The sequence below is a fragment of the Oryctolagus cuniculus genome, chromosome 12 (genome assembly GCF_051225735.1).
Source record: "Oryctolagus cuniculus isolate XC-2025 breed Fujian yellow rabbit chromosome 12, ASM5122573v1, whole genome shotgun sequence".
In the NCBI taxonomy this organism is placed as follows: Eukaryota; Metazoa; Chordata; class Mammalia; order Lagomorpha; family Leporidae; genus Oryctolagus; species Oryctolagus cuniculus.
In genome coordinates this window covers 9,498,886-9,522,089 of record NC_142878.1, presented here as the reverse complement: position 1 = coordinate 9,522,089, position 23,204 = coordinate 9,498,886, and the positions used below count along the sequence as shown (strand labels likewise).

General features: G+C 59.4%; 1 protein-coding gene and 1 long non-coding RNA gene across 3 annotated transcripts in view; one reads left to right on the top strand and one right to left on the bottom strand.

Annotated features, from left to right (window-relative positions):
• ADAMTS17 (ADAM metallopeptidase with thrombospondin type 1 motif 17) overlaps positions 1-18,214 on the top strand; it is a 269,013-nt gene extending 250,799 nt beyond the window's left edge. For both annotated transcript variants that reach the window (XM_051822951.3, XM_089311139.1), the window contains 4 exons: positions 1,183-1,387; positions 3,419-3,571; positions 14,548-14,725; positions 15,994-18,214. In XM_051822951.3, the coding sequence (XP_051678911.3) occupies positions 1,183-1,387; positions 3,419-3,571; positions 14,548-14,725; positions 15,994-16,160 (703 nt within the window). In that variant the 3' untranslated portion in view covers positions 16,161-18,214. The remainder of the gene's footprint in view (positions 1-1,182; positions 1,388-3,418; positions 3,572-14,547; positions 14,726-15,993) is intronic.
• On the bottom strand, positions 17,862-20,235 carry LOC149122930 (uncharacterized). The gene is made up of 2 exons (XR_016218730.1): positions 20,057-20,235; positions 17,862-19,106 (listed from the first exon to the last, which is right to left on the bottom strand). It is a non-coding gene; the product is annotated as an uncharacterized LOC149122930 (long non-coding RNA).
• Positions 20,236-23,204: the final 2,969 nt, after the last annotated feature.

Genomic DNA, 23,204 nt, shown 5'->3' with positions numbered 1-23,204 from the left:
TGGGGAAGGGCATAGATGTTAGTTGGGTTTCCCTAGGTTTGCGCAGTTATCACACTGAGTGGAACACTCATTCCCCCTGCCAGATCCCCGCCTCCTGCCGTAATCGGCAAGGTCCGCGTGCCACGCACTTGTAGCCGTTTATAAGCGGTTTACCCTTGGTGCTTGCGGCCATGCCCCTCGGCCGGTGCTGCGGCTCCTTGCCTCCCTCTCACAGGCCCAATAAGAGGAGGGTCACTTGCTGGACCGGGGTCCCGCGTCAGAGGACCCAGCCTCCAGGAGCCGCCACGGTGTCCTGCATGGCTGGACAGCAAGGCCTGGTCACAGGGAAGCAGGAACTGTTGGACTCAGGGGGAGAGACTGAGTGGCTGCCCAAGCGGGTGGAGCTGCACCATCCAGTGGTGATCTCTTGGGAGCTAGGATGGTTTAAGGACAGGAGAGAGAGCAAGGGCCAAGTTTGCCTGCTCATCCAGGGACCAATGAGAGGGAGTCTTTTAGGGACCTAGGTGTGACCTGAGCTGCTCCCCAGCACCTTGGGACCAACGGGGACCCTGACAGAAATCCAGATCATTTCAGCGCTAGGAGGCAGGTGAACTTGGAGATGAGCCCTGTCACACCGCACGCCAGCCTTGAGGTCACGGCCACTGTTCTCATGGGCAGGGAGGACCTGGCACTGGGGTCCTTGGTCAGGGGCTGGGTCGGTCAGCTAAAGGTGCAGGAACCAACAGTCCCAGCACCTCGGGGTGGGGGGGGAGGGTGCCAGCGGCACACCGTGTCACTGCCGACCTTAGGCGTAGGCACAGTCCCCTGCACTGCCACCTGCTGTTGGTGTGGCGAAGGACAGGAAGCAGGGAGTGGCAGCCAAACCAAGGAACTGCACGCAGAGCCGTTGCCAGGACACAGGCAGCACAGGGCCACTCACAGCCCTCTGAACAAAGCATGCCCGTGACCGCAGGCAGAGGGGAGTGGCCATCGCGAACAGCGGCTCAGCCTGACACAGCCGTGTCGCGTGCTGAGAGTCACTGAACCAGCCCCACCTGCTCCGAACCTCTGCAGTTGATTGCAAAGCTCGCTGGCTCTGTCTCCCTGCCCCCACCAGGGGGCGCCAGCCATCCAGAAGGCCCCTGGGGCAGCAGGGAGCTGGCCTCCCCCAACGCTCACCGTCTCTCTCCTCTCTCTGAGCAGGTGGGTGGCAGGCCCGTGGAGCTCCTGCTCGGCCACCTGTGAGAAGGGCATCCAGCATCGGGAGGTGACCTGCGTGTACCAGCTGCAAAATGGCACCCACGTCGCCACACGGCCCCTCTACTGCCCGGGCCCCCGGCCATCGCCAGTGCAGAGCTGCGAAGGCCAAGACTGTCTGTCCATCTGGGAGGCATCAGAGTGGTCACAGGTGGGTGCCTGGGTTGGCCACTGGGGCTGGACCGACCATGAGGGTTAATGGGCCTTGCCTTCGGGGACCCCGCACGTCCCAGTCACCCCAGGGTGTTTGTTACACACCCCCACATTATCACAGAACTCACCCACCTCCAGGTCAGCGCAGGGCTGTGTTCAAGTTCACGTGTTCTTGAATTCCAGCTGACATCACAGCATGGCTAACAACAGGTGGCTGGCGTGTGTTGGATGATGGATATGCCGATGCCAGGCGGCGGCACTGCCCTGCAGGCACGAACCGGCCTGCTGGTGCCCCCTGGGCAGAGTTGAACTGGCGTGTGGGCCAGGTGGGCAGTGGATTCCACTCTTTGCTTTACCTCCGCTGCAGGTTTTTGAAGCTGACACCGTAACTGTCGGTATTTCTGGGTTGCACTGTGACACTGGACACGTGGACACCGTGTGTAGGAAGCAGGTGGAGTGATGGGTTTATCCCCCACCTAACATTCACCATTTCTGTGATGCACAGCAGTCCTTGTAGGGTGCACGGTTAGAGGTGGGAGGGAGGAGTTTCGTGTGCTCGCTGGAGCCCCAAGTCTCACGCCGGGAGACGCTGTCGGAAGAGGCTGGCTCCGGGGACGTCACTGTGTCCTTGGTGGTGTCGTCCCTGGCAGCAGTGATTCTGATTGACTGGCTGGAACGCAAACCCAGTCCGTGGCAGCACAAAGGGCGCACTAGGAAGCTCAAATAGACGAACTCCGAGACACTCTTCAGTGTGCAAAATATTCTTAAAGTTCCCTTGCATTGCCAAGCAGAATGAATTATTTTAATAGAAAAGTACTCAGTGTATTGTTTTAAAGCTTTAGTTTTTATTTGAAAGGCAGGGTTGGAGAGGGAGAGACGGAGAGAGCTTCCATCTGCTGGTTCACTCCCCAAACAGCTTCAACAGCCCCAGCTGTAGCTTCCTCCAGGTCTCCCACATGGGTGCAGGGCCCAGACACTTGGGCCATCTCCCACTGCTGTCCCAGGCGCCTTCGCAGGGAGCTGGATTGGAAGTGGGGCAGCCGGGACTTGAACCGGCGCCCAGATGGGATGCTCATCTCAGGCAGCTTTGCCCACCTCGCCCCACACTGGCCGCCAGTCCGCTGTTGGGTGAAGGAACGTCTGCCCCGAGCACTGTAATGCTGAGCTTCATTTTCCAGCAGGCGTGGACAGCTGCCCGTTCGAAGGCCTGAATCGTTACCCTTTTTGATGTTTTAGGAAAAGGAGAATTTTTTAATGTTCGGGGTTTTTTTTCTTCCATTATGTGTCTAGGTTTCTCATTCAAGGGGTCATTGGTGGGGGCGGGAGATATTTGCTGGACCAGTGGAGGCCAAGTGTGCAGCCCCGCCTCTGCCCCTCCCAGGGCGGCCCATTGGCCCTGAGTGCCCAGGGCTGAAGATGACCATACTGGGGAAATGTGAGAGAATTGGAACAAGGTTTTTAAAAACCCCTGTCTCTGTGCATCCCCAGTGCTAACTCTGAACTCGCGTCCTCAGCGGTCTCATTGTGGCTCAGCCCAGGCATGGCACTCGTGCGCGTGGGGGCCGCGCGTCACTCACCCTGGCAGCCCCCTCCAGGCCCCTCCCACCCTGGGTCCCAGGAAGGAACTGACCCGCCACAGGGAGCGTTGTTTTCTTCTCATCCTTGGCACCCGCATGGAAACAGCCCCTGGAGCACCCGCGCCGAGGGCTCGCCACACGCCTTACTTCTGTCTGTCCCATCCATCCGGGTCTTTGTCACTCACACCTGGAGGCCAGCCGGCCTTAGGCCTCTGGTTCTGCAGCCTCCACTTGCCCCAGCTGCCCCGACTCCTGCTCTCCCGGCAGAACACCAGGCACTAAGTCCCACTCCCCTCGTCTGACCTGCTGGGGCCCAACTCCTTCCTATCCTCACTCCTGTGTCCCTCCCCACCCCGGCCACTCAGCTGGGGGTCCCGTGGACAGAAGACCCCAGACCCGGGGCTGGCGCAGCGGGGCCTCTGGGCGCTGAGAGACCGGGTGGTGTCTTGCAGTGCTCTTCCAGCTGTGGGAAAGGCCTACAGAAGCGGACAGTGACGTGCACCAACTCGCAAGGCAAGTGTGACGCGTCCACGCGGCCGAGAGCCGAGGAGGCCTGCGAGGACTACTCGGGCTGCTACGAGTGGAAGACAGGGGACTGGTCCAAGGTGAGGAGGGCGCGCTGGTGTTCCGGTTCCACCATGGTGCTGGGGGGGGCTCACGGCTCTCACGATGGGCCCCGGGCAACCTGGCAAACTCACTCCCCCAGTGCCGCGCCTGCACGCGTCCCTCCTCGTCTCCTGTGGTCGCAGCCAGTGCTCCTGTGGCCATGGCTGGTGCTGCCCACCGCCCCAAGAGCTCGCTGGGCGTAGCTCACTGCTTGGGGTACACCAGGAAGGACACCATATGCAGCCCAGAGGCTCACGAAGGTGCTGCGGGTCCAGTCTGTCCAGGTCAGCGGGCCAGCTGGGCCCCCCTGCTGCCATGGGCCCGGCCTGCCCGTGGAGCCTTGGGCAGGGCAGACTGTAGCGGGCTTCGGACAAACACTGATGCTGTTCATCCCCAGGCTGCTAGGCAAGGGCCTGGAGGGTGTGGGGGCAGATGGGGCGGGGTGGTCGGGGGAGAGAAAAAGGAGGGGCGTCCCAGAGCTGGAGCCGGCCTCCAGGGCAAGGAGGCCAGACTGTTCCCTGCCTCCCCGCCTCCCCGCTCCGTGGCCGTCCACCTGATACCTCTGGGTTTCATCTCCCTGGGGACAGAGGTGTGCGTAGGCCCATCGTTCTCCAGTGGGCGTTCAGAGACCTTCCCACAATCCGTGCAGCCCGTGTGTGTCTGCGCTGCCTGGAAGAGGCCCCTGCATGCGTCTCCTGTTCTGTGTTCACTCACAGGTTGCAAGCTGGTGGCCCACGAGCCACTGGGGCCCCCGGGTCGGCACAGTGTCTGAAACACTCCAGAGCCCATTTCAACGTGGGCACATTCCTCCTGCAGATTTGCACTTGGGCTTCACTGCAGGAATCTGGCGATGCGGCCCAGGCAGGGGCTTTAGCTGCTGTCTCCAGTCTATGGCGGGAAATGTGGCTTGGCCATCGGAAAGCAAATCTCACTGGATGTGACCTGTGCAGACTGACCCCTCCCCCGGCCCTGCAACCCAGGCCCAGTGCCAACCCCTGCCAACCTTCCCAGGGCGAGCGGGCGGATCTCCCGGGTCTGGTGGGCCGCGCTGTGCTTGGACGCAGCCTCTGGGTGGCAGTAGTGAGCCTGAGGCAGGCCAGAGGTGCCGCCTTCCCGTTGAGCCCCTGGTCACAGGTCCTAACCAAAGCAACCAGCGGGCCAGCTCTGCCCCAGAGCAAAGGCAGATCACACGGAAACGTGGGCATCTAAAGCTCAGCACGGGGCTGCTGGCCGGCGTCTCGCAGAGGCTGTCACAGCACAGCGTGCGTGAGAGCCCACAGGGACAGAGACACTGAGGGCCCGGGCCGCTCTCACTTCTGCGGCTGTGTCTCAGCCTCTGGACCCCTGGAACGGGCAACGTGGATGCTGCTCCTGCCTGCTGCTCTGTCGGGGACGCCGAGAGGGTTCAAGGTGCCCAGGACGGGGGACGCAGCCCGTGCAGGACGTAAGAGCGTCTCACAGCCCCAGATCCTCTGTCGCCAGGCACGGCCCCACGTCTAGCCCGCTCTGTCCTGACGTGAATGTGCTATCAGGAGGGCTCCCTGGCCTTGACGGGCGCTGAGAAATGCCGACTCGTATCCAGGCACATCCGGACCCATCTTAAGAAAGGTTGCCAGGCAAGAGACCGGGGGAGGGAAGGGCGTGACCTCTGATTAGGTTTGGGCTCTGCCCCATAAGCAAAGCGTCCCCCAGTGTCTGAGTCGGGATCGCTTAGAGAAGATGCAACTTCATGACACCCAAGTGGTCTGAGAATCGGGCGGATGCGGGGGACGTGGTGACAGAGGCCGTCGTGGGCACGCCCCGTGTCCAGGCATGACTGCACTGAAGCTGTGTTCAGCTGGGGAAGCGCAGGGTCCTAGCGGCCCCACCCCCTCCTGTGCCGCCACTGCCTCCTGTTGCTGCCGACGACCTGGGGCAGGAGGCAGAGGCCAAAAGCCGTCAGTGCCAGCCTGAGCCCTCTTTGTCTGTCTGGGGCTGGAGGGGTGCTTGGCACTCACTTCCTCTTTGTGGTGTGCCCCTGTCTCTCATGTCACCTGTCCTCTCTGGCCAGGGCTGTTGCCACAGTTGTGCAGACGAGGAGACAGGCTCAGAGTGGTTCAGTGACCTGTCCACTCTCCTCTGGCTGCAACCAAGCTGCTGGGCTCCGTGGCCAGGCCTCATGGTGCAAGGCGTAGGCGGTGCTGGGCTCCGTGGCCAGGCCTCATGGTGCAAGGCGGTGCTGGGCTCCGTGGCCAGGCCCCGTGGTGCTAGGTGTTACTGGGGTCTGCTCTGGTCGCTGTCTTCCCTGCTGCCCGCGGCAGTGGTGCCATTGTTGCACTCGGCTCTGTTGCATGTGTGAGCCCGTCACCAGGGTCGCGTTCCCACAGCCGGCTCCGCAGCTCGCGTCAGCAGGTGTGTGACAGGAGTGGGGGGGGGAGGCAGAGGGCAAGCCCTGTGGGAGCACCCACGAATCTGTGATTGGGTTTGTTGTTCTTGTTAAGGATTTATTTGCTTATTTGAAAGGCAGAGTTGGGGCTGGCGCTGTGGCGTAGCCGGTAAAGCCGCCGTGCTCTGTCCTCCAGCTCCTGGGCTGCTACCTCGTGGGCGGTACGGAAGTGGGATCACACAAAGCTGCTGCATGTCCTTGAGGTCCAGTCCCCGTAATCCACTCGTCTCACTGCCAAGTCGATTCCCTGGTGTGCATGTCCTGCAGTCTGCCCACTGCGTGCTCCTGGGGGACACTGGGGCACTTCTGAAAATGTCTAGTTATGTCACCTGCTAGAGAGGCACAGTGACAGTAGGACAAGGAGCTTGATCTTCCTCCTGTGAGTTCACTCCCTAAATGTGCCGCAGCCAGCGCTCGGCCAGGCTGACGTCAGGAACCCAGAAGGCCGTCCCCGTCTGCCACGTGCCTGCAGGGACACACACGTGGGCCATCATCTCCTGCCACCAGGATGCTTGGCAGGCAGCTGGATTGGATGTGAATCAGGCACTCCAGTGTGGCATTTGGGTGCCCCAGGCGGGTAAAGCCACCGCCTGCAGTGCCAGCATCCCATATGGGCGCCGGTTCTAGTCCCAGCTGCTCCACTTCCCATCCAGCTCTCTGCGATGGCCTGGGAAAGCTGTAGAAGATGGCCCAAGTCCTTGGATCCCTGCACCCACATGGGAGACCCTGAAGAAGCTCCTGGCTCCTGGCTCTGGATTGGTGCAGCTCTGGCCATTGCGGCCAACTGGAGAGTGAACCAGCAAATGGAAGACCTCTCTCTCTGTCTCTCCTTCTCTATGTGTAACTCTGACTTTCAAATAAATAAATAAATCTTAAAAAGGCAGAGCGATGGGGAGAGGGAGGGGGAGGGAGAGGGAGAGGGAGAGAGATTGTTTATCCATCCTCTGGTTCATGTCCCAAATGGCCATAATAGTCAGGGATGAGCCAGGCCAAAGCCAGGAGCCAGGAACTCTCTCCGAGTCTTCCACATGGGTGACAGAGGCCCAAGTTCTCGGACCATCTTCTGCTGCTTTCCCAGGTGCATTAGCAGGGAGCTGGATTGGAAGTGGAGCAGCCAGGACTCGAACTGTTGCCCTATATAGGATGCCAGTGTCCTAAGTGGAGGCCTAACAGGCTGTGGCAGCATGCTGGGCCCCATGGATGCGTTTTAGGGCCCAGTGGCCTGGTGGAAGCTCACAGGCTGAGCAGGTGCCTGAGCTGTTGGGATTGAGGGAGCTCGGGTGGGTGGAGTGCTGACATCTCCCACGTAGGCGGTCTCTGTAGCTCAGCCCAAGGTGCTATTTCCGGGCAGTCCAAGAATGAGCCCCAGGTGCCGACCCGGGGCTGGCACCCACCTTGCTGTGCAGGGGCCTGAGCCGGCTGCCTGTTGAGCAGGGCAGGTCCCCAGGGAAGGTGAAGCCCCCCTCCTCGTCCTGGCCAAGCCCCAGCCAGGGCCGTGAACGAGGACCACGCGCCACGCCGCTCTCCCTGCCCAGGGCACCGCTCCCGCCATTTGGGAAGTGGCCCACAGCTGCGTTCACTGCTAGGCTGTGGACTCTTTCCAGAAAACCGTGCAAATGGTCATCCCACCCACTGGACGCTGGGTCCACGTGTGCAGCCCGAGGCCGAGGCTCACATGAAATGAAGAGGAGGCAACTGTGTTTCCTTCCGGAACAGCCTGGCTGTGGGTCACAAGCCGCAGTGTTCAGATTCCAGACCAGAGGCATTGAGGGCTGCTGTTCCCAAGAGAAGCCATTGTCCTGGGCGGCCGCACTGGGGGACGTTCTGAAAGGACGCCCCCTGCTGTCCATTCAGTTGTGCTGCAAAGGTCAAAGTGCCCCCTGACCTCCTGGAGCCCCTGCAGGCCCCGTGGGAGGGGGCGGAGTCTGTCTTCCTTCTGCCCCTCATGTGGAGTCCCAAGGCCTTCGGAAGATCAAGGTACTCCTGCGCTGTGAGCCCTGGGAGGAAGCCAGGAGAACCTGACCGTGAACTCCCCAACATGCGGCTGCTGAGTGCTCCCCTATGTTCTGGGCAGACCAGCGTCACGGGGGTGCTCACAGAGCCCATCTAAGCTCCACACCACGCCGGGACTCTGCGCGTGCCTTGGTGGGGCCTGACCGCCCGGCCGGATCCCTCTCCTGCCATGGGCCTGCAGGTCGGCCAGCGTTCCCTGGGCTGTGCCCTTGCTGGAGGCACCAGAGTGGACAGGGAGCCGGCTGCGGCAGGGCACCCCAATCCCACCGTGCGGGTGTGCACTCAGCGCTGGGGGACCCAGACGTCCCCCAGGGGTGTGTGCGCTGCCGTTACCGGCATCAGTGACACTGGGCTGTGGATGTTCACTGCTGGACTGCAGCATTTCTGGACTGCAGCAGTTCCAAAGCCTTTTTTTTTTTTTTTTTTTTTTTTTTTTTTTTTTTTTTTTTTTTGACAGGCAGAGTGGACAGTGAGAGAGAGAGACAGAGAGAAAGGTCTTCCTTTGCCGTTGGTTCACCCTCCAATGGCCGCCGCGGCCGGTGTGCTGCGGCCGGCGCACTGCGCTGATCCGATGGCAGGAGTCAGTACTTCTCCTGGTCTCCCATGGGGTGCAGGGCCCAAGCACTTGGACCATCCTCCACTGCACTCCCGGGCCACAGCAGAGAGCTGGCCTGGAAGAGGGGCAACTGGGAAAGAATCCGGCGCCCTGACTAGGACTAGAACCTGGTGTGCCGGCGCCGCTAGGTGGAGGATTAGCCTAGTGAGCCGCGGCACCGGCCCCAAAGCCTTTTCTTTACAATTGACTGATCTAGTTGAAAAGCAGAGTTGGAGAAAGAGATCTGCTGGTTCACTCCCCAAACAGCCACGACGGCCAGGGCTGGGCCAGGCCAAAGCCAGGAGATTAATGTGGGTCTCCCACGTGGGTGCAGGGGCACATGCACTTGGGCCAACTTCTGCTGGTTTCTCGGGCACATTAGCAGGGAGCTGGATTGGAAGTGGAGCAGCCAGGGCTTGAACCGGTACCCATATGAGATACAGGCCCTGCTGGCAGCGGCTTACCCGCCGTGCCACAACGCCAGCCCCTGCAAAGCCCTTCCACCCTGACTGACCGTTTCACTCATCTGTACCCATTCTACAGAAGAGGAAACCAAGGCCTCCCCTCAAGGTCACACGACTACAAACTCTGGGGCTGTGAGCCTCTCCCTGCCTCCGGTTCCTCTCCTGGCTTCCCTTCATGGGCACAGTGATGTCACAGGCCTGCGTCCCTGGTCTGAAACCAGAAGTGGAACTGTGGGTGCCTCAGCCCTGCTCCGCACAGTCACAGGCTGCTGGAAGCTCCATCCGGGGCGTGCACTGTGTCGCATGAGCGACGGCAGCCCGCCCTGCTCAGGGTTACGGAGAAGCGTCCGAGGCCAGGCCCTGCTCAGCTGAGAGATGGGCTGCTTGGAGTGGAGCAGCCCCTGGAAGTGGCCTGCACACGGGCTGGGTTTCAGGGCCAATGCCCTGGTCGCCTTGACCCCTTCTGCCCCCGCACCCACCCCGCGTCCTGCATCCTTTGTGGAACCAGCTGCCCCTGGTGGGCCGAGAGGTCAGAGGGCCGGCACAGGAGGTACCCATTGTCCCCATCCCTCCCGGGAATCCCGTCTCCCATGCAGGCCTGTGGAACGTGTGTGTCTCAGAACAGCGGTGCCAGCCCTGGCCCAGTGCCCACACGGGGTGCCGCTGTGGCTCAAGCAGGACACATGGCCACAGCATTTGCTGGGCTCCTGGGCCATTGCCCGAGAACAGACTCTCGTCTGTCTCCTTGAACTTGAGATGCAGTCTTCCCTGAGCTCCTGGAGCAGTGGCCCGGGCCAGCACAGGTGCTGCATGGCGCTGGGCAGTCGAGACCTGTTGGAGGGTGGACGTCAGCGGGTGACTCCGTGGCCGTGGTCCAAGTAAAGACCTGAAAGGAACTGAAAGGAAGGGGATGTAGGGTCGCCTTAGATCAGCACATACCAGGAACCCAACAGGTTCATGGACAAATGGAATTCAAAGGTGATTTTGGTGCAGAAAAAAAAATTGAAATACGTGCATATGAGGAGTCTGCTAAATGTTCATGGGAAATGAACGTTATAAAAACTATGCAGAGCTCTCAAAAATGTTTGGCACCAAACATTTTTGGAAAATTTTTGAAAAAAAAAAAAGGCATTTTCTTTTTAAGATTTTTTTATTTGAAAGCCGGAGCTACCAAGAGAAAGATCTTTCATCTGCTGGTTCACTCCTCAGATAGCCACAACGGCCACAGGGCTAGACCAGGCCAGAGCCAGGAGCTTCACCTGGGTCTCCTACGTGGGCACAGAGGCCCAGGCACTTGAGCCATTTTCCACTGCTTTCCCAGGCTCATTAGCAGGGAGCGGGATCGGAAGTGGAGCAGCCGGGACTTGAACCCATGCCCCTGTGGGATGCTGGTGTCACAGGCAGAAACTTCACTTGCTGCGCCACAACACAGGCCCCGTCAACCACCTTTTAATCCCGTTTCCATCCAGACTTCTTGAGACAGTGAGTCTCCTCCATGCCAAGCAGGCGTTAAAATTAGGTAGCAATGACTGCTCTCCGTCACTCTGCCCGCAAGCAGGGCATAAAAAGTCTTCCTCAGGATTGGTGGAGCGGTCCAACGCCTGTGTAAAACATGAACTTACTGGGGCAGGTGTTACGGGACGGTGAGTGGAGCCTCTGCTGGGGATGCCCACACCCCGTATCCGCATGCAGGTTCAAGTCCCGGCACCTCCACTTCCGATCCAGCTTCTACTGATGCATCCTGGGAGGCAGATAATGGCTCAAGAGCCTGGGCCCCGTCACCCAGGTGGGAGACCCGGATGGAGTTCTCAGCTCCAGGCTTCGGCCTGGCCTGTACCTGGCTGTCGCAGGCACTGGGGACGTGAACCAGCAGATAAGCGACCTCTGGTTCTGCCTTTCAAAGAGGTGAGAATATTTTGATAACATGTAGGCCGGCGCTGCGGCTCACTAGGCTAATCCTCCGCCTTGCGGTGCCAGCACACCGGGTTCTAGTCCCAGTCGGGGCGCCGGATTCTGTCCCGGTTGCCCCTCTTCCAGGCCAGCTCTCTGCTGTGGCCCGGGAGTGCAGTGGAGGATGGCCCAAGTGCTTGGGCCCTGCACCCCATGGGAGACCAGGAGAAGTACCTGGCTCCTGGCTTCGGATCAGCGCAGTGCGCCGGCCGTGGCGCACTGGCCATGGCAGCCATTGGAGAGTGAACCAACGGCAAAGGAAGACCTTTCTCTCTCTCTCACACTGTCCACTCTGCCTGTCCAAAAATAAATAAAAAAATAAAAAGAACATGTAACTTACTGTGGCTGTACATTGGAATTTGAATATAAGCTCAGAGCTGCTTGGAGTTGGAAGTGTTGCTGTTTTCTCTCTCTGGCACGTGATAGCGCTGACCACTGTGAAATTGCTACTTTGGCGGAGTGAGAACACTTGAACGCGAGCCCTGCAGGGCAGCCCCACGCGGGCGCCGTCTGCCTCGGCTCCAGCAGCTACACACTGAGGCACCAGGCCAGCAGGCCAGGGCGCGCGTGGTCACTGCCGCCCGACTCCCACCCTTCGAGATCGTGTGGACAGCCCTCCCTGGGCGTTCGGCACGAGCTGTGGCCTGGATTTGTGCTGTGCTGGCTGACCCTGTGCTCTGTCGACGTAGCTTTGTGCCGTGTCGGGGGTGACTGTTGCACAGGGGTGGCGGACGTGGTGTTGGAGCTACTTTGCGCCGTGTTGCCTATGTGGTTTTGCTCTGCATTGGGGTAGCTTAGGCCGTGTTGGGGCTGCCCTGGGCTGCGTGCGATGACTTTGTGTCTGTGGGGTGGCTCTGTGCTGCCTGGGGTGACGGTGCTCGTGTGGTGTGGCACTGCGCTGGGCCCCTCGACCTTCTCCACCGTGCGCCGTCTGCGTGGGCTCGCAGCCCTTGGCGTAAAGGTGGCTTCCTTTCCACGGTCTTTCTCACCCATCCTGCCTCGGGAGCATGAGGCAGTTTGGGGCCTCTTTGTTAATGTCAGGGGACCGCCACAGGGTCTCCAGTGAGCCCCGACTCGGGCCGGGCAGCTTGGCCCAACTCCCCCCGACAGTGCCCTGACTACAGATCACTCAGGACACCCCACACCCTGCACCCGCTATGATGGGGCTCGTCTTCCTTGACGAGGAGGCAGCTTGTCTTTTCTAGAAGGATTTCCGACTGCGGCTTTCATGTGCTCCTAGCCCGGTGCACGGGCCGTGTGGAAGCCTGAAGAGGGCTGTGTCGCCCCTGTGCCTCCAGAGCCGAGACAGCTCTGCGTCCTCCACAGGGCGCCGGGAGACCCCAGGCTGGCCCCCATCGCAGCCACCTGGAGGGCCGGAGAGCAGCCATGCCCGGCCCCCACCCCGCCACCCCACTCCAGTCTGATTTTACTGGCCTGGAACGTGAGGTTTTTAAAAGCTTGATGACAGGTAACTCTGTGCGGCCCCCACCCTACAGCCCAGGTGACCCCACAGAAGGAGGTCACAACAGCCCCTGCCCATGGTCAAGATCTCTCTTGGCGGGAACTCCTTCCTGTGACTTCACCCCTCGAGCGCCCACGGGCCCCCGCGGCTGATGGCTGAGCCTGGGAGGGACCTGGAGCTCTGCGGTGTCACACAGGAGAGTCAGGCAGCCCTCCACGGGTCTGCTGGGACACAGAGCCAGGCGGCCGGGGGCCACAGGGGGCTGCTGGTGGTCTTCCCAGCTCTTCTGGGTCCCCTAATGAGCAACATTACCTCTGAATTTTTTTAAGATTGACTTATTTATTTGAAAGCCTGAGTTACAGAGAGAGAGAACAAGATCTTCCATGTGCTGGTTCACTCCCCAGATGGCCGCAACGGCCAGGGCTAGGCCAGGAGCTTCATCCGGGTCTCCCACGTGGGTGCAGGGACCCAAACACCTGGGCCATCCTCCACTGCCCTCCCAGGTCATTAGCAGGGAGCTGGATCAGAAGTGGAGCAGCTGGGACTCGAACCAGTGCCCACGTGGGATCCCGGTATCTCTGATGGCAGCTTTACCCGCTGCACTACAGTGCCAGCCCCTGGGTGTGACTTTCTAGAGTGCAGAGGGAACGTGCTGCTGCTCACCACATAGGAAGCCACGATGCACCTGGCTCCCGGGGACCCTCTGGGCACAGACAGTGGCCGCTTGGGCAGAGAAGCCAACACCGCGGTCTCCTACAGCCTGCAAAAGGCCTGTCCTCCGGCCCAGGCCAAGGTCAGGGCAGCAGGACAGGCCTGCCCCCCTCCCACCTGCAGTGCCGCTGTGAGCCTCAGCTGCTGCACCCGAGGCCCCACCCACGTTGGGGTTTTTGCAGGGTGCCCTTGGAACACTGGATGTCAACTGGGCGCCGAGGGCACCCCGGGCACCCGCTGGAGGAAGCCCAGGCGGGGACCCAGGGCAGCAGAAGGACCAAGGTGCTCAGGGATAGGGTCAAGGTCGGCACCCAGCAGGCCCCTTGCTGGAGAGGCCGCTAAGGGAGTGTGAAGAGGACCAGGGCCACTCCTTGGGAACTTGGCACCGACTGAATACACGGCCCCGGTTGGAGCAGATTGCACCCCCTCGTGCCAGGACAGCAAGTACCGCAGGTGCCAGCAGCGAGGCCCCCAGGGTCTCCCTCGACACTGTCAGCCCCAGCTATTACTCCACGACCCTGGCATGCGGGAAACGTGGCCCTGTGTTTTCCTTACCTCACTCTAAGCCCCAACCTCCAATCTCGTGGGAAATTCAACTCCAGGCATTACTGGGCTCCTCGCCATGCCCAGGGCTGCCCCCCTGCGCAGCAGCTCAGGAATCTCGAGGCCCAGTTTTCTGCCTGGAACAGAAGCCAGAGCCGAAGGCAGCCAGGAGGAGTTTGTATTCCAGCAGTGGTCTTGGGCCTGGGCTCCAGCTGCTATCACAAAACACCACCCGCCCCCAGGCGGCTTCTACAAGATTCCAGCGTCTCACTGCAGGGCAGGGGTTCTGGACCAGGCCTGGCCGTCAGAGTCCAGCGTCTCACTGCCAGGCGGGGGTTCTGGACCAGGCCTGGCCGTCAGATTCCAGCGTCTCACTGCCGGGCAGGGGTTCTGGACAAGGCCCTGGCCGTCAGATTCCAGCGTCTCACTGCCGGGTGGGGGTTCTAGGCCAGGCCATCAGGGTCTGGGGAAGCTGCTCCTCCCAGCGTCTCTTCCCGTGGTGGGGAGGGGGCTCCAGTCTCTGGTTTGAAGGACACTTACCCCAGCCCATGACGTCACCTGGAGCTCCCTACCTCCCACAGAGCCTAGCCCCTACCACCACCCCGGGGTGGGTTAGGGATTCCACAGGTGCCTAAGAGGGCGGGGAGAACACAAAGCAGCCATTAACGTCTTGGGAAGGGCTCCGCCAAGTGGACAGTACTCACGTCCTGCATGGCTGCCATACCTGGGAAGGACACACAGGAGCCGGGCCCAGGGGCGGACCCCCCAGTGCAGCTCAGGCCCCCAGCTCAGCCTGTCCCTGTCGCCCGCAGTGCTCGTCCACCTGCGGGAAGGGCCTGCAGTCCCGCGTGGTGCAGTGCATGCACAAGGTCACCGGGCGCCATGGCAACGAGTGCACCGCCCTCTCCAAGCCGGCGGCCTACAGCCAGTGCCAGCAGGAGGTGTGCAACGACAAGATCAACGTGAACACCATCACCTCGCCTCGGCTCGGTGAGTGCCCGGCCGGCCGCCGCCCAGCGCGGTGTCCTCCGGCGAGAGCCCCTGCTGGGCTGGGTTCTGCAAGCCAGAGAGTCCTCTTCGTGGGCCTTGTCATGCAAGGGCCTTCCAGAAGCTCCGAGAAGGTACAACCCAGAGCGAAGTTCATTTCTGGCCTGGAAACATTTTGAAATCCGTGCACAGTTTTGTCACCATACGTGTTTTCCGTGCACAGTTTTGTCACCATAGGTATTTTCCACAAACTTTTTGAAGACTCCCCCCTCATATGCAGTTTTCAAAAACTTGGCTCCAACAGAAGCTTATCTTTTAATTGTTTTTCCATGAACTTGGGGAATTACACTCACGAGGCCAGCGTTGTAGAAGGGGTTTGGGAGGAGATGGACTCCCCCTGTCGTGAGGGAGACTGGCTGTGGTCTCACAGGGACCTGAGCCCCCACGAGCCCCTGACAACCAGAGCTGTCCCTCTGCCATGGTAGGGAGCCCGTGAGGGGGGAGGGGGCTTACTAAAGACCGGGCGTCATGTGTTAGGCCCTGCTGCCGTCCACTGCGGCCCCTCCTCACGGTGGACAGCTGGCAGCTTTGGGTGCGGCTTCACGCTCCGTGCAGGGGACACAGCCCTTTAGCCAGCCACGCCATGGGCCACTGGCGGACAAGCAGAGTGGGACACTTGGCACTGATCTGAGGAGTCCCTGCAGCCGAGCTGCCGCTTTTCAAAGAGAAATCCCTCAGAGTGATTTTGCTACCCCAAGGCCCTCTCCCTAAACCCTGGCCCTCCACCCAAGGGGAAGGAGGGTCCGGCAGCTGCTTTTGGGGGTGCAGATGACCTGTGACCTTCACATGCCTGAGTCTGCCTGGCGTCCTCCAGAGACCCTCCCACCCCCCCGTCCTCATGACCAGGACCCTGCAGGAGACCTGGGCCACTTGTTTCTGCTTTGGCCTTTTGTGGGTCCTTCCGTGTCCACTGTTCATCTCCTGTTTTATAAATGCCCCCAGCAGTGGTGTCCTCCAGGACACAGCAGTGGCTCTCAGATGCCAGTGGCCTGTGTCCCCCGACGCTGGCCCCCAGAGGGGCAGCAGGACCCCCACACTCAGGCAGTTGGGCCAGATGCAAGGTGCATCCCCAGGTCCCTGGCAGGAGCATGGTCTCCGCGGTCTCTGTGAGCATGAGGGGCCGGGAGCCAGAGAGTGGGGCCTCCTCTGTGTGCGTCGGGACAGGCTCAGGCCACCCTCACCCCGGGTGTTCTCTCTGCCCCCCGCCTTAGCTGCCCTGACCTACAAGTGCACACGGGACCAGTGGGCGGTGTACTGCCGGGTCATCCGAGACAAGAACCTATGCCAGGACATGCGGTGGTACCAGCGCTGCTGCCAGACCTGCAGGGACTTCTACGCCAACAAGATGCGCCAGCCGCCTCCGCCACCGAGCTCCTGACGCTGGTGCAGCCGTCACTCAGCGCTCCCCTTCTGGGTCTGACACCCGGGCATCTGGCAGGTGCCAGCCCCGCGGCCGGGATCCCCCAGAGTACACCCCCGCGCCCACCGGGGCTGCCCCAGGAATCCAACCACACAGAACTCGACCGTGGACTTGATGTTTGCCTTTAGTGCTTCTTACTTAACGTGTCGTTAACCGCCACTGGATGGCTTTCTACAGTAGGGAAAGACCAGCCCGGGTCACAAAGTCTGGTCAACATCCAAGGCTCCAAGTACCGCAGAGGGGGCCGCCCGGGACAGACGCCCGTCCCGGAGAGGCGCGGCGTCCCGGCCTCTGTCTCGGCTTGCTTTGGACGTTCGCGGGGCAGCACGCTGCAAAGGAGAAGACACTTGATTGACTCAAGGAAGCAAGGGGCGGGTCTTGTTCCCGGAAACACGAGAACCAGGACTTTGTATCTCTGCCCGTCTCTGAGTGGACACTCCCCTCGCCACCCGTGATGGCGGAAGGGTCGGGCGTGGGGACGCGGGAGAGCCTTATCCTGGAGGTGGGCGACTGCTTCTTAACTCACAGGTGAACCCAGGACGGGGCCTGGGACCCCGCACCAGCCACAGAAAGCTGTACACGCTGCGGTCGCCAGGTCACCTCCCAGGAGCTTTCCACTGACCCTGGCCTCTGAGGTTAGGGTCCCCTTTCGGATCTCCGAGGACACACGCCCCGGCCTGGGGTGTGCAGGGTAAGCCTGTTCCTCATCCTGGCACCAGGCGGGTCCCCCCCAGGACCACTCAGCCTGGAGGGGGGGTCTAGGCTGGCATCACGGCACACCCCCCACTCCTCCCTGAGCCCACTGTCATCATGGTGTCACACACACACACACACACCCCGCAGAAGCCCAAAGCAATGGCCACGGAGGCCCGGAGGGCCCTGCCTGCCCCTCCGGAGCCAGGCGGCCTCTTCCTGGGCGCTTACGTGGTGGGCTTCACCCCAGGGTTCACACAGGTTCTCCTTGGGCTCACTTCCAAGTGCTTCCTGGTCTATTGGTGCTGTGTGTCTGTGTCTTTTTTGATGTCGCAACTTTAGGAGTTAGCTTAAATCAGAAGATAAAAGCAGCCAGCTCTGTGCCTTGTCCATCCTGTGTGCGGGGCTGGGTTTTCTTGTTGATTCTGCCCCTCCTGGAGGCAGAGCAGTACCAGGAAAGGCCGGGTGGGCGTGGCTTCACTCCCAGCTGGCCCAGGAGACCTGCTGGGAAGCTTCCTGAAGACAAAGTGCCTGGGTGGCCTCCCGCTGTCACCCCCAGGCCTGTGCCTAGCTCTGTACCCTGCCCCCCAGCTCAGGCCTGGCTGCCACAGGCTCCACACTCCCCAGACAGGCTGTTGATTCAACAGACATGAGCTTCGGGGGCCAGGGTCTACACGGCAACACCGCCTGTGCCTCCGCACGGGCCCAGGGCCCACCTGAGCCTGGCCAACAGTGCACACGCCAGCAGCTGGGCATCCCCTGCTTGCCACCACTGCCAGGCGGCCGCCCCGCGCAAGGGCCCAGGCCTTCAGATCTGCACGCACTCCCTGGGTTCAAAGCCCACATCGTGCCCAGCCCTCTCGGCTCAGATCGCAGGGTGGCTGCCGAGGCCCCCGCCAGGCTGACGGCCACGAAGCCGTGGTGACCTCCCCGACCCACTTTGTGTGGGCCCCTGGAGCTCAGATTAGAGCGGTGATGCTTCTGTGGATGAAAATGTCCCGTACTGTCACTCGAGTACTGTACCTGTCCCTTTCGGTGCTATTTTTACTGGTGCAACACGAGACCCCCTAGCTGACTGGGCTTGGTTCTATCAGAACACGGAAGCCTCATCCCCCTCCCCCACTGCAGAGTCAGATGTATATACTTCCCACTAGTAACTTCCACTATGTACTGTACCCGTGGTATTTGTTTTACTTTTTTGGTGCTGGTTTTAAAAGAAAAAAAAAAAAAGACAAACATTGGACACCATTATACATGAAAAATTAATCATTTCATTGGAAGCAAGTCGAATATGTGTAATAAAATGTTTTTCCATAACAGTTTTAAGCTGTCTGAAGTAAAAGACGAAAGCCAGTCCCCACGGGCTGGCAGCTGTTGGGGGGCCCAGGTCCCTGGCTACGCAGTGGCCGCCTGGCTGGCCAGGGCCAGAGGACGCCTGAGCGAGTGCTAACAAATCGTTCTGCCCCAGGCCTCATCCCTGTGTGCTCCCAAAACCCTGGGTGGGGACGGGAAGATCTGGCAGCCGTGCGTGCGTCTGTGTCTGATGGGGAACAGGGGTCACCTTGCTGGCGGCGTGGCCCACGCTCCGTGGGAGAGGGCGGCTATGTGGGTGCCTCCAACAGGGCACGGGGTCCTGTCATGCCGCACCAGGCACCTGCTCCCTCCTGCAGGATGTCCAACTTGAAGCCCCTGCTGATGGCCCGGCCAGACTGCCTCCCCAGCAGGTGTGGGGGCCGGCCCTACCCCCTCCCAGGACGGGGGACATGGCAGGGGCAGCACGCCTGGGACCACCGCAGCCCTTGGACCCCATCTGCTAGGGAAAAGAATGTCACAGTTGGGGATGGGGCGTAGGGGTGTCCCATCTCCTGGGACTGGAAGACGGAGGTCCCCACTCAAGAACAAAGGACCGCCTCGTAAGTAAAGCAGCACCCAGGAATTTCAGACACCACACCGCCCCCAGCCGCCCCCACCCCTGCCCTGTTGCCAGGAAACCTGTAGTTCAAGTTCCATCACCTGTCCACCTCCAGAACCTAGAAGAGCCTTCCCCTTCCGGAATGTTCTGATCTCTGCAGGCTGACTCTGAACCGCCCTGGCGGCGTGCAGTCTCTCAGTGCTGCTTCCAGTCCTGGGTGGCCCTCAGCCGCTGTGGCCGTTGGATGACAATGACAATGTCCCCATCAGCAAGTGTCCGGTGTCTATCAGGGAGCAGTCCTAGAACAGCCAGGAGTGTGAAAGAGTAAGAGACCTGCTCAGGAGCCCACCCCCTGAGCCTGCAGACACAGCTGGGCACCACACGACAGGAAATGAGCAAGAGGAGCAGGGACTCCCGGGGGGGGGGGGGGGCAGGACTTCCTGGGTGGGTTTGTTGCTTGACCCTCCAGACATGGACTACGTGGCGTGGAGCAGGAGCCTACGTATGGTGGCACTCTCCTCCCGCCACCAATCTGCTTGCACCTGTGTCGCCTTGCTGGTGGCCTGCCCGAAGGCCAGCGCTCCTCACACCCACACCTGACCCTGTGGTGCCCTGCGGCCATGCCGCCAGCCTCCACCTCTGCACTGGCTCCGGGCTCCAGGCTGCAGGGACACCTCCATGTCCTCACCTCCCAGCTTCCTTAGCACCACACTCTGACCCTCTCCTCTTCCTCATCTCTGCAGCCCCCCCTCTCTCCATGCTCTCCCCAGGTCGGATCATCCAGACCCTAAACCATGTACGGGGCAGGCACTTGGCACAGTGGACAAGTTGCTGTTAAGAAGCCACTTCCTCTATCAGAGTGGCTGGTCTGGTCCTGGCCCCTCTGGTTCTCACCGAGCTTCCTGCTAGTGTGCGTCCTGGGAGGCAGCAGCTGTCTTTGGGTCCTCGTGGGACACCCAGATGGAGTTCTAAGCTCCTGGCTTTGGCCTGGCTCAGCCTTGGCTACTGCAGGCACTTGGGGGACTGAACTAGTAGATGGAAAAGATTCTAATAAAATGAAATTAAAAACACACGGTCACCTCCCAAATAAACTCTTTGGCTCTGGAGCTCCCCCACCCCACGTCCTCCATACTCATGCGTGGTCTCTGAACCTACAAGGTCAATCCCCGGAAGCTCTGAGACTGGGATAGCCCTGCTGGGTCGTCCCATACCTGCAGTTTGGGCAGGGAGCTCAGGGGGAATGGCTCACCTCTGGGGGCGAGGGGGGGCTCCAAGGACAGCTATCCAAAGGCTCCTGTGTTCACACCCCCGGCAGCACCTGCCAGCTGTCTGTTGAACTTCAGTGAGTGAGGGGTGTTGGTGGGACACCTACAGGGGTCTCTCTGGGGCAGCTGGCTCTCTTGCAACATGACAGATGTTTTCAGTGGCAAAACCCTGGAGAGAGCAGAGGGACACTCATGACAGCTGCTTCAGTTCAAATGCTTCCCTCCTGCCCCACCCCAGTGAGGCACAGGGAGGCCCGCCCACGGGTAGGTGGAGAGCACAGGAGCCCACCTTTCGTCGGGGCGTAGCAAGGTTCTAGAAGAGCAGGTGGGACGGGACATACCACTGTGGCTGTTTTTGGGAGGGTCAAAGAGAGAGAGACCAGCAGGATTTTCATCCAGAGAAGCAAAATGAGGCTTCTTTTGAGGGGTTTGGCTAAACCTAACTCCTCCCATCAGCAGCATGTAGGGTAAGAATCCATGGTCGTCCACAGATGCAGGAAGGTGTGTGATAAAGTTCAGCATCCGCTCGTGATCAAACCCTGCACCAGTCAGGACTGGAGCAGCCACCTAATGAAGGCCAGCCATGGCAAACCCACAGCCAACACGGAATGGGAGGAAAGCCAACGGCATTGTCTCTAAGATCCGAAACAACACAAAGAGGTCCACTCTCACTGCTTTGATTCAACGTCGTCCTAAAAATCTTAGCTGAGCCATTAAGCAAGAGGAAGAAAGAAAAGGCATAAACACAGGAAGGAAGGAAGTCCAACTATCTGCAGACTGTGGGATTCTATATGCAGGAAAACCTGGAGATGCCAGCAAACAGCATTTAGAAATCATACATGGGGGCCAACGCCACAGCTCACTAGGCTAATCCTCCGCCTGCGGTGCCGGCACCCCGGGTTCTAGTCCCAGTTGGGGCTCCAGATTCTGTCCCGGTTGCCCCTCTTCCAGGCCAGCTCTCTGCTGTGGCCCAGGAGGGCAGTGGAGGATGGCCCAAGTGCTTGGGCCCTGCACCCGCATGGGAGACGGGGAGGAAGCACCTGGCTCCTGGCTTTGGATTGGCACAGCGTGCTGGCCATAGTGGCCATTTGTGGGATGAACCAATGGAAGGAAGACCTTTCTGTCTCTAACTCTGCCTGTCAAAAAAAAAAGAAAGAAAAGAAAAAGAAAAATCATACATGAATTCAGTGAAGTTGCAGAATACAAAACTAACACACAAAACTCAGTAGCGTGTTTATACACCATTAAAACCTTGCTGAGAAGTAATCAGGAGGACAACTTAGCAAATATGTATAATGCTATCAATATATATATAATGCCTAGGGATAAATTTAACCAAGGAGTCAAAAGACTTCTGCAATGAAAGTTGCAAAACACTGATGAAATAAAAAATATCCACACACACAAATGGTCTCCAATATTCATGGATAGGAAGAACTAATACTGTTAAATGTCCTTATTCCCCAAGGCAACCTACAGATTCAGTGCAATCCCCATCAACATACAATGACATTCTTCACAGAACTAGAAAAAACAATATTAAAACTTACATGGAAGCACAAAGAACTCTAACAGCCAAAGCCATCTTGAACCAAAGAACAAAGCTGGGGACCAACGCTGTGGGGTAGCAGGCAAAGCCTCTGCCCGGTGCCAGCATCCCACATGGGCCCCAGTTTGAGTCTTGGCTGCTCTACTTCCGATCCAGCTCTCTGCTATGGCCTGGGAAAGCAGTGGAAGATGCCCCAAGTGCTTGGGCCCCTGCTCCCACATGGGAGACCTGGAGGAAGCTCCTGGCTCCAGATCAGCCCAGCTCCAGCCATTGTGGCCATCTGGGGAGTGAACCAGTGATGGAAGAACTCTCTCTTCCTCTCTCTCTCTCTCTCTCTCTCTGCCTCTCTGGAGCTTTGCCTTTCAAATAAATAATCTTTTTTTAAAAAAAGTAGGCAAGTAATCTGGACAGTCATTTCTCAGAAGAGGAAATAGTAAAGGCTGAAATGCCCAATATCACCAGCCATCAGAGAAATGGGTATCAGTCATGGTGATGTATGTCATTTCACCGTGATGAGAATGGCTGCACAGAACAAGACAAATGCCAGCGCTGGTGAGGATGCAGGCCCGAGAGAACTCTTGTACAGGCTTCACAGGAATATAAACTAGCACAGCCTTTAGGGAAAACAGCGTGGAGGTGCCTCAGAGACTAAACCCCAGTGCACCACCTGATCCAGCTACCCCACTTCCGGGTACGTGTCCAGTGGTGTCCATCAGCACATGGGTGGGCAGAGCGGAACATTGCTTAGAAAGCAGGCTAAAAACTGATTGTGGAATGGACAGAACTGGAGGACATTAAGTGAAATGAGCCAGACACGGAACGACACAGAGCACACGTTCCCTCTCCCATGTGGAAGCTATAAAAGTCCATTTGAGTGCAGAGCGGGGATTATTAGCGGTCGGGGAGGGGAGGGGAGGGGAGGGGAGGAGAGGGGAGAACGAGAGGGGGATAGCAGTTCCAATACACAGCTGATGGAGGCAATATCCTAGGGCTCCACAGAGGGTGGCTGTAGAGGCTGCGAGAGGCCTTGTGAACCACGAGGAGAAACAGAGAGAAGTGGTGAGGAGAGGGAAATGCTAATGACCCCAGTTTTATCAGTACACACTGCACACACAGGTTGAATTCTCACACTGCACCCCACAAATACGGATAAGTACTATATGCTTATTTAAACAACACCTGAGGCTGGGTCCTTTATGTTAAAACAAAAGAGGAGGTGCGTGTTTGGTGCAGCAGCGAAGGTGCTCTCGGATCCTACATCCCACACGGGAGCGCCTGGGCTCGAGTCCCGGCTGCAGTTCCAATTCCAGCTCCTAATAGTGCGAACACTGGTGATGACTCGAGCTGACGATGGTTCAAATAGTTGGGTCACTGCCAACTAGACCCGGATGGACTTCTGGGCTCCTGGCTTTAGCCTGACCCAGCACCAGTTGTTGTGAGCATTTGGGGAATGAACCAGTGGATGGGAGATCTTTCTTTTGCATGTTCTATCTCTCTCTCCCTCCCTCCCTCCCTCTCTCTGCCTTTCAAATACATAAAATAAAAACTTAGAAAAAAAATTAAAGGGCCAGTGACCAGCACTG